Here is a 16,037-nt window from a genome sequence, read left to right as displayed (position 1 = left end):
ATCACGCGCTGCGGCGGGCGGGGCGGGGGCGCGGCGCCGGCTCAGAGGGGCCGCCGCCGGCCGCCGCCGGGTCCCACGCGGGGAGCAGCCCCCGCCGCGCCCGCCCCGCCCCTGCCGCCGCCTTCGGTGGTGGCCTGGCCAGCCCGCCCGCGGCTCTCCCCTTCTCTCCCTGTCTCCAGTCTCGGTCTCCACGAGTCTATCCCACACCCCTTCTCTCCGCCTCTCTTTCTCTCCGTCTCCCTCGCTCCCCTCGGAGATGAGGCCGGGGTCGGCACCCCAGGCCAGCCCGCTCAGCCCTCTCCAGGGATAGGCCGGGGCGGGGAGCTGCACTGGACAGACTGCACTGGACAGCTGCACCGACCAACTAAGCCGGAGCCCAGCCGGGGAGAGGAACACGCTGCCAGCCGTGCCCCGTCACCATGGTAATGCCTGCCAAGGCTTGGACCACCTTGCTTTTTCCCCTTCTGGTGGGACACAGCCCCCAAGGGGGTGTCCAGGGCAGACCCTTACCTTTTACACTGAGACAACCTTAAGTTCCTGGCCAGGGGTCTGTGCCTAACTGCCCCCACCAGCAAGGGTCGGGTGGAGGGTGCAGGATCCCATCTCCTCTCTCCTCTCTCCTCTCCGGGCCTCCATCTGTCCACGTGTGAAGTGGATGGAGTAAGACAGGATGTCTGATAGGCTTTGATCCTGTCCCATCCCATCACACAGGTCAGAGCTGGAATCCTAGCTATGGGCCGTGGACAAACTTGGGTTGGTGTTGCATTTCAGACTTGGGCTTAGGGTCAGATATGTCCACTGTTGCCACAGGGGCTTGGTGAGGATGGGGATAAAATCTCTTCAGCCCAGTCTGGCAGCACAGTCAAGGAAGGTTAAGGGTGCAGAATGGAGGGGAGGGAGTTGCTCACCAAAACTTGTGGTAGTTCTACTTTAAACTCAGGGCACCAAAGTCAAATGTGCACATTGTCCCTGCGTGAGATGCTCCATGGGAATTGGGTGGGGAGGTAGACCTAGGGGAGTGGGGAGTGGGAGGGCAATATCCCCACCCCGTGGTTTCCTGGGCTGGCACCTCGAGAAGGTTGAGGTGCTGTGTGTGTGTGTGTGTGTGTGTGTGTGCGCCAAGATCTGGAAACAGAGAATGAAAGGAAAGTCTGTTTTCAGGGAATCCCAGCCCAGCTCCAGACAGGAGCCCCGGGTGGATTCATAGGAGCGGTGGGGATTTGGAAAAGGGCTGTGAGGACAGGCCATGGCTTTAACCCCTTGACTGTGATCCACACGTTGAATTTGTGTGGGTTTTCACTATGTGAATATGCACATGTTGAATTCTACATAGACATGTTCACACACACACACACACACACACACACACAGAGCATCAAAACATGCTCCTACTAACTCACATGGCTGCACACACATACCCTCTCACACACACAAGCCTTGTCCACCTGATCTCCCAGACCACTAACATACGAGCATACACCTGCATACACACCACAGACACATTACAAAACAGGCTTCTAAATCCATACCCCACAGGGCAGGTGTACACACACGTTGCTCTTGGAGCTGTTTGACAATAATCATAAGCTAATGATTATTCACCTCTCGCCGCAGGCAAGGCCCTGAACTAAGCTATTTACATGCAGGAGATTTTGTAACTCACGTCAATTCTAATAATAAACCTGCTGGTGTCTCCACCCCACAGATGGAGACCCAGAGCTCTGGGGGCTTAAGTGGCTGCCCAAGGTCACTCTGCCAGGAGGTGGCAGTTCGGACAGCCTGAATTCTGAACCTGCACTCAGAACCACCTGCCCCAAGCAATATTTGCCAATCTTCGCCCAGTTTCAGACCTATCCCAGTTACTAGTTTTAGAATCCAGGAATTTCTCACTGAGGCTTAGACCCGTAGATCAAGGGTCAGGTGCTTGGTGGCTCCTCTCAAAGAGTGAACAATTCTTTCCTGAACGGGAGTGATGGACAGATTTTCCTCCCACCTTTGTCTTTAACTATTAAAGGTTGTCATCTGCCTGCCTCTCTGGCCTCATCTCGGTAATTAGTACTCAGGCGCCACAAACTGGTCTGTACTGGCCCCCGCCCAGCCCTGGAGCGGGCAGAGCAGGCTGGCCCCGGGTACCAAAGTCACTCTGACTTTCATTCAGAACCTCGTATGTTTCGTGCTGCCTCCTGCCACAGGGCCTCTGCACATGCTGTTCTTCCTGGGTGGAACACCTTCCCCTACTGAATTCCTAATCATGCTGTAATTTTGTGGGCTGATTTGATTAGTGGCTGTTTAGTGTTCTGGGGCAGCCCAATGTCAGAGCATCTTATGACAGGGCCTTAGAGTTTATCCAGTCCCTCGTTTCTGGAATTTCATTATCATCATAACAATTTTTGAGTATCACCTTACTGGATAAGGTATTACAAAGAAACTGATGAAATTGGCTACTTATTATTTGCTTAATATTTTTCTTTAAATCAACTTACTTTATAAACTGAAGAATACGTTTAAATAGGAAATGTCACATCATGACCGTGAAAATCAGTATTCATTGTCATAAACAGAAAGTAACTGTAAAAATATATACTATGAAGGCAAATCTACATCAGAAAATCCTGGCTGAATCTAGTTGGAAGTGGGTGATTCTGAGCACAAGGACTACTTTCTTTTTCTTCAAAGGAGTAATAGCTAAATGTCGGAGAGGGGTTCGAGGAAAACTGGCACTGGACTATCCCTTTGGTGTCATCAAGAGGACTGGGAGAGAACTGGAGCGCCTTTCTTACTGTGATTTCACACCAAGTTCGCTTCCTCCCCCAAATCGTTCTGTGATCCCTTCCCATGTTTTGAGAAAAACTGATTGAGTCCAATTCAATTCATTCAACGTTGCCGAAGTACCTATCTCATGGTGGTCCCCCAAAATACCTACTGTGTGCCAGGCCCTGTGTAAGGACCGGGGCATGGAGATAAGTAAGCTCTGGTCCCTGCCCTGGGGGCTGGCAGTCCATGGGAAAGGCAGACCACTCACTGAGGACTCTCTCCTGGACCCCTTTGCCTGGAAGCACATGCATCATGAAAAGAGAAGAGAAGCAGGTCGGGCAGGGCTCTCAAGGGTGGGAAGGAGCTCATCCCATCTGGGGAGGGGTGCAGAGAAGTTCCGGTAGTGCTTCCCAAAGTGGGGAACCCACCATGGGTCCTAGGAGGGGAGACTTTCAATGACACTTTTTTTTTACAATTTTTTTTTTACAGCTTTTCATCTTATTGAGTGTTAGGAAGTGATTTAAACAGCACAAATGCATGATAATAAATACAAATAAATTTAAGTTGAAAATGAATTGACAAAAAGATGAATATGAAATAAATAATTAACAGTAAGGAAACAATAGGTGAGGTGAACAGCAAGAAAAACTCATGAATGCAGTGCACGGGACATTGAGAAGCCCGGAGCTGGAGTGGAAAGTGTATTAGACACAGGAAGGGTGTGCTAGGTGTAGACTGATAGGCTGCTAATGCCAGACTGAGTTGCTCGGGCAGTGGGGAACCACTCAAGATCGTTGAGTAGTGGAGGGTCCAAGTTGGATCTGTGTGTTAGAAAGGCCATTGTGGTGGCCAGAGGGGAGCCTGGCCTGGTGACAGGGAGCCTGAGGAAGGGGCAGAAGAGCGGGTAGTTGTGTGTGCAGGTTCGTACCCCAGCTCTACCATTCACTGGTGGGAGAACCTTGGGCTCAGTTTCTTAACCTGTAAAATGGGAATAAATATACCCATCCCATAGAATTGTTAGGAAGGAACAAACCCAAGTCTAAGGCCCAAAGAGGTGAACTAACTTGCTCAAGCTCACACAGATGACATATAACAAAGCTGGACTTGAACGTGGGTCTTCTAATGCTCACTCGCTTCTCAGTTCACTGCGTCTGGGTTGTTTTTCCAGTTTCTGAAAGTTTTTTTTTTTTTTTTTAAACAAGGAGCCAATTCTCACTCATACCTCCACCCACACAAAACTAATAAGGATTTAAAGAGGGAGATGCTTTAGTTGGATGTGAGCAACAACTTCCTGGCAGCCAGAGCAACAAAACACTGGGTTTGGACTCTCCAGCCTGGAGAAGTTCAAGAGGAGAGTCTGGGTAGTTGAGCCTAGTGGTCACAGTCTAACACCCACTGGGCTGCATTTGGCTCACAGATGTGTTTGCTTTGACCCACCTTTAACATATTGGGAGGTTCAACTAAAATATCAATAGACCTGGCAATGCTGGCCAAAGGCAACACTTGACAGGAGCTGATGAGATGGGGTGTGCACCCGAGGCCCCACTGCTCCCTGTTGCTTCTCTGACATTGAGGCTGACTATCAGGGGCCACTCAACGAAGGGCTCGGGAGCTAATTCCTCACACCTGGACCAGTTCTGTCTTCCATGTCAACTTTCAGGCCCCTGTAGCACTTGCCTTTGTGGCTGCCAGTTTAGACCCTCCCTGGGCCTGAGTAAGGAGATGGATGAGACAGATCTTTGTAAACTTTCTCACCAACTGAGGGTTAACTGATTTCATTTGGGAACCACCTCCCAGGTTCAAACCTTCCTGAACCTGATTGTGCCTTGAATTCTAGAAAGACCCCACTGGACGGGCCCTTAGAGATAGATAAGCCCAGTGCCCCTATTTTATAGATGAGGAAACTGAGGCCAATATGATGCAATGCGTCAAGGGTGGAATCTCCCCTTACCCGGGCATTCCTGCCATAGGAGGAGCGTAGGGGTTGAAGGCAGTAGCCCTAGGACCCTGCCTGCCTCGACTTTCCTTAATCCTCTCTCTTCCCAAGCTAGGAGGTGTGATACTTGGTGATGCTAACATTTTTGCCTGTTGGAGTAAATGGATCAATCTGAACCTTTAAGAAGAGCTCAGCCCACATCTCAGAAGGCCCAACTAACAACATCTGGTGAGACCATTTAAAAGGGAACCAGACTTAAAAAAACCATGCACAATCACACTTTTATTCCACCCTCCCCCCCCCGCCCACCCCCAATTATAAAAGCTCTGTAGGCTGGTTACAGAGTTTGGAAAATCCAGCAACTATGAAGATAATTAAAACTGTGACTTACAAGGCCCCTGCCCCTCGCAGCCCTCAGGGGTAACTGCAGTTAACACTTTATTTCATGGCCTCTTGGCTTAACATTTTTACATGATGGGGATCATACCATATAGGAATTTTTCTTTAAAAAAAAAAATTCCAGTGGTCAGAAGAGTAGTTACCGCTGGGGTGGGGAGTGGTCTGGGAGGGGGCCTCTTTCTGGGGTGGTGGAAATCTTGTATTTCAGTCTGGGTGGTGCTTACAGGCGGGATGTACAGAGGTAAAAATGCATCAATCTATGCACTTCATATTTGTTTTGCTTCATAAAGATAAGACTTAAAATTGTAATATGAATAGAGGCTCATTGCAAAGACATTGAAACAGAAGTTGACAAACCCCCGTCCTCCCCGCCCCGCCCATGCCCAGACAGGACTGCTGGGAACAGACACTTTTCTATGTCCTTTGGCACCGTACATGTTTCCTTGGATCGGTCCAGAAGGTCTGTGAGCATCGTTTAGGCCCCAGCCCTGCGGGCCAGTCCTGCGAGCTGGTCTTGTCAGCCCCCTTGGTGGCCTCCTTCTCTGGATTGCAGGGGAGGGGGCTGGAGGGCTGTAGACTGGCTCTGGCCTGTGACATCCTTTTCCTTTTCAACTTCACGATGTCTCCTGCCTCAGCTCCCGCCCAGGAACAGTTAAAGGCCCAGACAGGCTGTGCTCACTGGGGAAGAATGGAAACACGTTGATTAAGTTTCACGGAAATCATTTTGAGGGGCCCACGTCTGGCCGACGGTGTTTGGGTTCCTGTGGTCCCAGGCTGGGCTGCCCGGTTGATTTGGAGTGGAGAGTGGCCAGCTCTCCTCCCTGCAGCCGTCACCCTGTGCTTCCCCCCATACTTGGACAGCTTTTGAGCTCCTGGGGTTCAGGCCCACAGCAGGTAATGCTCTGGCCAAGAGCTCCGAGACCCGTTAACTCGGAACATTCTTCCTTTTTCCTGGCTGCCCCTTATATGGTTACAGTGTGCAGCCGGCCGAGCCAGTTTGCAAAAGCCAAGGCGTCCCAGTATGTGAGCCTTGGTCTGTGAGAGGTAAACAGCATCATTAGGCCTCACTTGAAACAGCGCAGGACAGGCAGCGGGGAAGGTGGCCCCCAAGGCTGGTGGCTGCTGGTGGCCCCAAGGCGGACGAGGCACCCATCTTATTTATGCTCATCTTACTTTACCTCCCTCAGTGTTAGATGGACCCAGAGCTTGCAACCAGTCTGGGGCAACCAGAGTGGCTTTCATCAGGCTTTTGAAGAGTTGAAAATCATTCCCCAGGGATTCTATTACAGGTCCCTGGTTGGGAACCTCAGGTCTTGTCCCACTTGCCAATTTTTCAGATGGAAAAAGTGTGATTCAGGCAGAGCCACTTTATTCATCCTTTTATGTTTCTTGAGCATCTATTTTGTGCCAGGAACTGAGACCTTGGAGGAGAAGGAGCCAGTGCCTGCTGTGTTAGTTTCCATTGCTGCTGGAAGAAATGATCCCCAATTTAGTAGCTGACAGCAACATCAATTTGTCATCTTGCAGCTCTGTAGATCAGAAGTCCAACACGGGTCTCTCTGGGCTCACATCAAGGCCTTGGCAGGCTGTGTTCTTTTCTGGAGACTCTCAGGGAGAATCTGTTTGCCTTTTCCAGCTTCTAGGAACCGCCCAGATTCCTTGGCTCTGCCTCCGTTTTCAAAGCCTGCAGCATCGCCGCTCTCTGATGATTCTTCCATGGTCACATTTCCTTCCAACTCTCATCTCTTCTGCATTCTCTTCCACTTTTGAGGACTCTTGTGACTGGATTGGGCCCACCTGAATAATCCAGAATAATCTCCCTGTTTAAGGCCAGCTGATTAGCAACTTTTATTCCATCTGCAACCTTAATTCCTCTTTGCCTTGTAACAGGACAGAGTCCTGGGTGCCATAGAGTAGGATGTGGGCGTTTGGTGGTGGTGGTGGGGTGCATTATTCTGCTTACCACCCCTGTCCTCAGGGAGCCCGGGATCCACGGAGGGGGATAAAATCAGTGTGGGAACCACCAGGGAAGCTTAGAAAAGGGGACATCTGACCCAGGTCGGACGGGAGTGGGAGATCAGAGAAAGTCTCCCGGAAGAGAGGAAGGTTGATCTGAATCTTGCAAAAAGAGAAGGAGTCAGCAGGTGACAAGGGAGTGGAAGGGGAAGGCATTCCCGGGGGAAGGAACAGCCTGTACAGAGTCACGGAGGTGAGGGAGAGACTGTATGACTGCATGGGTCACTGTGGGGGAAACCTGGGGAGAACAGTGAGGCTAGAGGCAAGGCTGGATGCTTTCTGAAGGTGGTGACACACCCTTGAGCAGGTTTTGAGCAGGAGGCTGACCAGGCCAGATTTGCATTTGAGAAAGGTCACTCTGGGGCCTTGGTAGAGAGACATGGCTGGAAGTGAGGAAGACTAGATTGGAAAACAGTGAGGAAGGGATTCAATGGAAGAGGTGATGGGGTCCTGGATCAGGGCAGGGCAAGCGAACAGAGCAGAGGGAATAGGTTGGTGAGCTTTTGTAGGTGAGAAGACTATGTAGAACATGGCTAAGGGTTGTTTGTGGGCAGGGGAGGCAGGAGGAGGGGGCAGGATGATAAGCAGATTTTTGACCTAGGAGTTTGGATGGTGGGGCCATCACTAAGGTAAGGATGCAGTAGAGAGGAGTAGACTTAGGGAGGTATTGCATTGGGTTTATGTGTTGGTGTTCTGTGCCTGATAAACATCTAGGGGGAGCATCCTGGAGAGATATGGAGCTCATATATCAATTATATCAACTTGTATAAGTTAGTTATTGCTGTGTAACAAACCAACCCAACTGTGTGGTATAGAAGAGCAGTCACTTACTATCACTCATACATCTGCATGTGGTTTGGGGCTTGTCTGATCTAGTTGGGCTTCACTGGCGGCTTAGCTTCAAACTGCAGGTCTGCAGGTCAGCCAGGTGGTGGGATTTGGGGATGCTGACCTCCCTTTTCCCCTCTGGTCCTGACCTGGGTGCCTTCCCCAATTCTTCTACTCCACCTTGGACCAGCAGATGATATGTGAGCCAAGATCTGCAGGAGATGAGGGAATGAGGAAGTCTTAAGGAGGAATGTTGTATGCAGAGGGGACAGCTAGTGCAAAAGCCCTGAGGTGGGATTGTGCCTGGTATGTTTGAAGAACAGGAAAGAAGGCCATTATGGCTGGAGGGAGTGTGTGAGCCAGAGGGGGTTGGAGAGGAAGTCAAGAAGTTAACAGAGTCCTCAGTCAAATGGGACCAGGAAGGTCATGGGGAATGGCCACTACCCTTATTATTATTGTTGCTATCACTTTTTATCCTCTCCTCTGTCCCCACAGGACCCCCCATCCCTGGACACAGCCATCCAGCACGCCCTGGCAGGTCTCTATCCCCCTTTTGAGGCCACAGCACCCACCATCTTGGGTCAAGTGTTCCGTCTCCTGGATTCTGACTTCCGGGGCGATGGGCTGAGCTTCCTCCTGGACTTCCTGATCCCTGCCAAGCGCCTGTGTGAACAAGTGCGTGAAGCAGCCTGTGTAAGTCTGAAGGGACGTGGGGCCAGGGGACAAGCTCTCCCAGAAGGCCAGGGGCTGAAGGCGAGCAGGGAAGGAAGTGGGCTGGTGTGTGTCTTGTCTCAGAGCAAGAACTGAGGACGTGAGTTCTTAGGTATAACTGCTTCCCCAAAAAGAGACTTCAGCACCACAAATGGACAGGAGGGTCACTTGGCCCTTTACCCTCTGACATCGAGGAGTCAATCATGTTTGCACTTTGTCTAGTAGGGAGGGAGGCTTGGATAAAGCGCCCTTGTGGGTTCCCCAGCCCCTGGGAGCTGCCACTGTGGGCATTGCCAGGCTGCCTTGGCTGAAGTGGAGCAGCTTCGATGGAAACAGCAGAGAAAGTCCCAGACCTTCTCTGGAGCCCCTGTAGCGTCAGGAATCTTGCTTTCTTCCCTGGAGACTCCTTCAAACCCAGAGCTCAGGGAGACCTCTTCCTGAGGCAAAGTGGAAAGAAAAGTGTTTCAGGCAGGACTCATTGGCTGCAAATGATAAAGCCTTAGTCAGACCAGGACAAGGTGATCTGGACCCAGACCCAAGCTGATCTACTGATCAAACCCCTTGAGGACTTTCTGTCTCTTGTCTCCACTTCTAGAACTTGCCAGCATCATTCTTATAGGCTGAGTGTTCCCACAAGGCTGGAGCCCAGGGCAGCACTGGGATTAAATCCTACCCTGGAGAGGAAAATGAACACTTTCCCATTAGTTGCAGATTGAAAATTACAAGGAAGGATCCTGATTGGCTGGGCTTGGGTCCTGTGCCCATCCCTGGACCAATCACTGCAGTGAGAGGAAGGTAATAGGACTGGCCAGGCTTGAGTCATATGCCTACCTCTACGGTCAGAGGGTGGAGATTGTTTTGAGGAAAAAGGGGGGGGGAGAGGCCTTTGGAGACCAAAGCCTCAGATGCCCACTGCTGGAGCTTTCCCACACCCTTCACACAGTTGCTGACTGTGCCCTGCTCTGCTGTTGTTCAGTGCTCACCCACTGCTGCCCCTGCCTCAAAAATCACTAGGAGCATCTTAGGCTCCACCAGCTTTTCCTGAGTTGCTCGTGCTTGTCAGGGACATGGCCCAAAAGGAGCACAAAGTAAGAGGAGGGGACCATGTGTGTAATTTCAGTGATAGAAAGAAATTGAATGTAGTAGCTAAAAGTTCAGGCTTGGGAGCCAGAATTAGAGATGATTGGAACCAGAAGGAAACAGATCATTCATTTAATGTGCTTAGCACAGTGCCTGGCACATTGAAATAGCTCCTTACCCATTCACTGTTTTTGTAGGAGAAGGGTGAGTCTCATTGAAACACTGCCTGCCAATTTCCATGTATCCACGTTAACACTATTTAAGCCATATCCCTTCCCCTATCCTTATTTCTTTTCCCTGACAAGCTATGCAACCATCTGCTTCCTTTATTTGGCCATTAAAACTGCATTTGCACTGTTCCTTTCCACATTTCTTCCAGAGACAAGGGTCACAACATTTTGATTTCTCTATTTTTAATTATAGGCAACTTTAATTGTAATTATAGGTGAATTCACGTCACTTCAGAGCAAGGGGTAGTAGCATGGGATTAATATATGCCCTCAGAGGTCAGATGCCCCAGGGTCAAATCCAGTCTCCATCACTGTGAACTTGTGGGATCCATGTCACCTCTCTGAGCTTCAGTTTCCTCATATGGGAAGTGGGAATGTTAGTAACCCAGGACGTACCTCGCCTGAGATAATATACACAGCTCAGCACGGAGCCTGGCATGAAGTAATTGCTTAGTAGCTGCTGCCTGTTACTGTCTCTTTTCTCTCTCTGAAGCAAGAATGTGCCAGCCTCAAAGTGTGTCTTTGTAACCGCCAGCACCCTAGACAGTCAGCCACCATCAATGAAGTCTAGTGGGGGCTGGGGACAGACACAGCCAACTCCAAATGTGAAGGTCTAGGCACAGTCCTGCTTTTGCTGCTTTTCAGTTGGGTGACTATGAGCCAAAGCTTGCACCTCTCTGAGCCCCAGTTTCCTCATCTGTAAACAGAGAATAATAATTCCCAAGCTGCCCACCCCACTGAGTTACTGTGAGTCAAAAAGGATGATCATAACAGTCATTCCTATGGTGCTTTGCTATTTGCAAAATACCGCTGGGCCGTTTCATCTTATTCACTGAGAAAGTGAGGGAAAGGATGTTGTAAACAGCAGAGGGCTAAGTGAAAAGGAGGGACTCACTCACAGACTCGTGAGATGTATAGATATGAAGTCCCTTGGAGACAGCCAGATCTGCAGTGTAACTGAAATGAACTGGTTTATCAGCGTGATCAGTACAAGTATGGTCGGACCTCATTATTTCCCCAATTAATAATTCTAGGAAACACCTGCTTAATTAGCAGGAATTTCAGTGTCACTCTGTGGAGGTCTCCCACATACACCACATCCACATCCAAATTTTATAAGATTATCCAGGACTTATTCCATCTGCAGGAATCGGACTAGACTCTTCCAAAAGTCAGGTAGAGATAGACCTGTTGACAGTCCGCTGGAGCTGTTGTTTCTTTTGTTGCCACATGGTGTCACTGTTGAACACTGGGCCTGCACAGCCCTTGCAGCACCATCGGGAGGAATCACTGTGTGGAAGGAGGCTGGCCGGGGATGACTGACTGCGTCTACCTATACAGAGAATTGCTGGCATCTTCTGTTTAAAAGGTTGACGTTCAGACCCAGAAGAGTGGAATGGCTTTTTCAGGGTCATCTAGCATGTCAGTGGCAGGGTCAGATTTCCTAACTTCCCACTTCATAATGTTTCTGCTTCACTCCCTAATCTCTCTACTTTACAAATTAGAGAATGGCATGAAGGCAGTAAATAGCCTTTTTTTTTTAAATGGGATAATCTGAGAATTTTTCAAAATATTGCCAAAGGGAAAGAAAATTAAATATTTATTGAACTTCTATTTATTATAGGTTATGCACTGTGTTGGTTTTAAAAAATAGATGTATTAATTTTTAAAAATTTTTTGGGGGGGAGGTAATTTTGTTTTATTTATTTATTTAAGTCTTTTTTTTTTTTTTTTTTTAATGACAGTACTGGAGATTGGACCCAGGACCTCGTGCATGCTAGACATGCACTCTACCCCTGAACTTTACCCTCCCCCACTTAAAAAATATATGTATTTATTAACTCAATCCTCATCCCAACCCAATAATACCAGTACGTATCATTATTCTTGTTTGCAAATAGGGAAGCTGAAGCTCAAAGGTGTTACGTTGTTTGCACAAATGAACTGTTATTCAGACCTTAGGGACCTTGTCTTCCTGGCCCAACAGTGGAAGGCTCAGCTTGAGCTGGGTTAACAGAAGCTTTGATGGATGGAGAGAAGGGAGGCAGCAGGACCATCTTCATGGGAAAGGCGCATGCTAACTGGCGCCTGGTGCTCAGAGCTTTTCTCCCCCGACCCAGTAGGCCAACAAGTATTTACAAGGTCAGGGCCAAGACTAGGGTGAGGCAAGAAGCACCGAAGGCACAACATTTAAGAGGGGTGCTCGCTCTTGGGCTGTGTGACTTGCAGGATGCTGAGAGTGGGGCGTCCTGGGATGCTGTGTCCTAGGCATCTCTCTTGCCTCACCGGAGTCCTCGACCTGTTCAAGGTTCCTTTCAGGAGAGGGAAGGAAGCAAACCCACTGGCGGGGGGCTTTCAGGGCCAGATTCTCTAAAGCCATCCCCTTCTCTCCGCAGGCCCCCTACTCACACCGCGTCTTCCTGCACGAGGGCTGGCCGCTGTGCCTGCGGAATGAGGTTGTGGTCCACCTGGCACCCCTCAATCCCCTCTTACTGCGCCAGGGGGACTTCTACCTCCAAGTTGAGCCCCAGGAGGAGCAGTCTGTCTGCATCATGATCAAGTGCCTCTCTGTGGACCTCCGCACAGTGGACACGAAGCCTGTTCCCGTGGCATCCTACCCTGTACTTTTCACCCAAGCATGGCTGGAGGCCATCAACGGTGACTTTGAGGGAAGTCCCCTACACAACTGCCTGGTAGCTTCAGGAGATGGGATTGCCCCCTGTGCCCTGGACCAAGATAACCAGTCCAGAGTTTGTGGATGACAGACCCCAAGCAGTAAATGTCCTCTCCTCTGCTTGGAGATCCCTTCAATTAGAAGCACTGGATTTGAGCAGCCCTCAAGAGCTGCACCAGGCCAGGTCCCCTGGCAGCCAGGTGCTGCTCACCCAGAGTTTGGCCAAGGGCAAGGGCAGGACATATGGGAACAAGTATCCAGGACTCATCAAGGTGGAGCAAACTGGGCCTGGGGAGGTGGCCTTTAGGATGGATGACGTGACCAGTCAGGACTTGGAGGGAGATTACGTGGCTCTCCTGGACTTTTCCCAAGAGAGCAGAGGAGTGTCTCCCAGGAAGGAGATGGAGACATCCAATGGGTGTCGTTTGGGGGCACTGGTAGAGCTATCTGGAGCAAAGGAAATCCCTTTCTCGCAAAGGATTCTGCCTCTCTCAGGGGCCAGTGGAGGGCATTCCTTGGAAAAATGGGCTTGTGAGAAGCCAGCAAGCTCAGAGGAGGAACTCTGTGTTTTGGGCTTGAGGACAAAGGTTAATCATAAAGTCCCCACCCAAGACTCAGAACACCAACCCCAAGAGCCCTACCTCAGCATCCTTGTAAACCCACTGCATTGTGCCTCTGGCCTCAGGGTGGGTGTCTCAGAAGAGCCTGCTGCGTCCAAGACACAGGGACCTCTGGGAAACCCAGAGAGTATGGTCCAGTTCAGTCTTGGACCAAAACAAGCATCCTCTCCCCGGCTGCGCCCATCTTCTCCTCCTGCTGCTCCAGCCCCTGAAACCAAGATGGAAGAGAGGACCAAACAGGGAGATGGGAGACTTCCCAAGCCTGTGACCAGCCCCAGTAGAAACACTTCCTCTTTCAGTTCCCCCGCTCCTGGGCTCAAACTCTCACTCTTAAAGGGGCAGAGGCAAGCCCGTGCACCCCCGGAAAAAGTCTCACTCCAGCATGATGGGCCCTGGAAGGTCTTGTGTTCGCTCTACTCTCCCAAACCCAGCCAAGCCAAGTGCTTGGGGAAAGGTAAGATGCCCACTCACTCAGCTGGACTGGGGAACTGTTCTCTGGATGTTTTCAGGTGACAAGGTGGTACAGGCTGTTGGGGACAGAAACACACCTGAGCTGACTCAGTCTCAGAGGTTTAGAGCACAGGGTGGCATGTCAAGAAGCTTGAAGTTTCATGGGCTTGGAATTGAGCAAGGTGCTGTGACCATGTTGAGACAGCCTGAGTCTATACCCCAGCTTGGCCACATGCTGGCTGGGTGACCTTGATCAAGGACTTAACCTTCCTAAGTCCATGTCTCCCTCCCTGTGCAGTGTCGATCCTGCCTGCCTCCTGGAGTTGTTTTGAGGTTCAGAGACACAGAAATAAGGAGCTTAGCACAATGCCTGCCACATAGAAGGAGACCAGTATTGTCAGCTAGTCATATTACTCAAGAGAAAACATTTTCTCTGGGAAAATCCATCTTTTGCTTAACACCCTTTTTTGTTGTTGTTGTTGCTTTTCCCCAGCTGGAACAACTCAGACCAAAACATCTGGCCCAGACGCTGACTCAGACCCACTGACTGAGCAAAAGGATGGCTTCCCAGAAGCTTTGGCAGGCCCTCCAGAGAAAGGCCCCACTCTGACAGAGGACCCCCCAGGGCCTGAGCCCAGGATTGGGACTCTGAGTGTTGAGATCTTCCGTTCCAGGATAGCATGCCTGCCAGGTTCTCAGGGATTGTAGGGGCAGGGGGAGGGGGAGAGGAGGAGCAGTGGGGGTGGGGGTGGGAGTCCCTGAGCATCCTTAGATGCTGGTGGGTGGAAGGGAGGTAGGGAAAGTCCGGGAGGCCTGTGTTCTGGACCAAGCCTCCCTGGGACTCAGATTCCTCATCTTTTCAATGAAGGAGTTGGCTTATATGAGAGCAATGTCTAGGTATTCATCCATTCAACCTTCCATCCATCCATTTATCCATCCATCCATCCATCCATGCATCCATCCATTCGTTCATCCTACCTTCAGTGAGGGCATCAAGATAGATGTCTTAGGTCAGGCTCCCTAGAAGCAGAGCCTAAGACAGGGATATTTGGGAAAGTGATCTGTTTCACGGAAGGTGGCTCTCAGGGGAAGGGGAGGGAGGAAAACGTCCTCTTCTTTTAAGGACCCACGTCATATTAGGTTAGGGCCCACCCTCATGGCCTCATTTTAATTTAATCACCTCTTTAAAGACCCTATCTCCAAATGCAACCACATTTTGAGGTACTGAGGGGTTCGAGCTTCAACATAGGAATTTTGAGTGGGGAGAGGACAGCCTATAACCCAAAATGTAGGAAATGAGGTGAGTAGAGCTTACAGATCTTGGGGAGACTTAAGTACCAGGTTGAGAAGTTTGTCCTTTCTGCATGAGGCCTCGAGGATCCATGGAAGGTTATAGAGCAGGGGAGTGGCACCACGGGTACAGCAGACAAAATCTCTCTGTGTGGCGCAGGGTCAAGGGCTGAATCCGTCACGACCCCCACATTTGTTGGCAAATTGGCATTTGGATCTGTGGGATTGGAAAGCTGCTTCCCCACTCCAGGCCTCAGTTTCCTCATCAGTAAAATGGGCCCAGGGACATGAGGTAACATTTCTTGACCTGAGGAACCCAATGGTTCTAAGAGGATTTCAGAAGGGTCTAGACAAACATCTCTAACTTTGCAACTTACTGCAATTATTTTTTCATTTAAAAAAATATTTTAATTATTTCACATTTTAAAAACTTTCTTTCATGAACAATTTCAAACATACAGAGAAGTAGAGACTACAGTATAATGAAGACTCATATATCCAGTCCTCAGATTTAATAAATCTAAACCTTTTGGCATGTTTCACCTTTTTTTTTCCTGAAGCATTTTAAAGTAAATTACAGATTTTCATATTTTACCTGTAAATATTTCAGTGAGCATCCCTTAACTAGAGGACATTTCCCTTATAACCACAGTGTTATTCAATACACCTAACAAAATTAAAAATAATTCCAAATACTATTCAATACCCAGCTCATATTCAAATTTCCCATATTGTTCCCAGCAAAATGTTTCCCTTTTGGAATTTATAAATGAATATTAGGAAAAATCAAATGCATGATATCAAGAAGATACAAAGTTTATCTGTCTACACACACATACACAAATGTATATATTTGTGTAACATACAGTTATATATATTAATGTATACGTTTTGTATAAAAATATATATGCAAATGTAGATTTAAAAATTTTTTAAATTATGTGAAATTTCCAAACCTGTGTGAAACAAAGAATGTTCTAGATGGTTGCACCCCTGTGTAAGGCAGCACTTGTGAAGGTGGTTAAGTTTGTCTCAGGCTTCATGAGCTA

The 16,037-nt window shown here is 49.3% G+C and overlaps 1 protein-coding gene across 1 annotated transcript in view; it reads left to right on the top strand.

The window, feature by feature from the left end:
• The window catches only part of KIAA1755 (KIAA1755 ortholog), a 35,767-nt gene continuing 19,730 nt past the window's right edge, over window positions 1-16,037 (top strand). Inside the window, 5 exon segments of the mRNA XM_014562508.2 lie at window positions 1-422; window positions 8,429-8,626; window positions 12,351-12,671; window positions 12,673-13,702; window positions 14,192-14,389. Coding sequence (XP_014417994.2) covers window positions 420-422; window positions 8,429-8,626; window positions 12,351-12,671; window positions 12,673-13,702; window positions 14,192-14,389 — 1,750 coding nt within the window. The 5' untranslated portion in view covers window positions 1-419.

The sequence above is a fragment of the Camelus ferus genome, chromosome 19, assembly GCF_009834535.1.
Source record: "Camelus ferus isolate YT-003-E chromosome 19, BCGSAC_Cfer_1.0, whole genome shotgun sequence".
Taxonomy (NCBI): Eukaryota; Metazoa; Chordata; class Mammalia; order Artiodactyla; family Camelidae; genus Camelus; species Camelus ferus.
The sequence above is the reverse complement of the archived record's forward strand: the minus strand, read 5'-3'. Positions and strand labels throughout refer to the sequence as shown.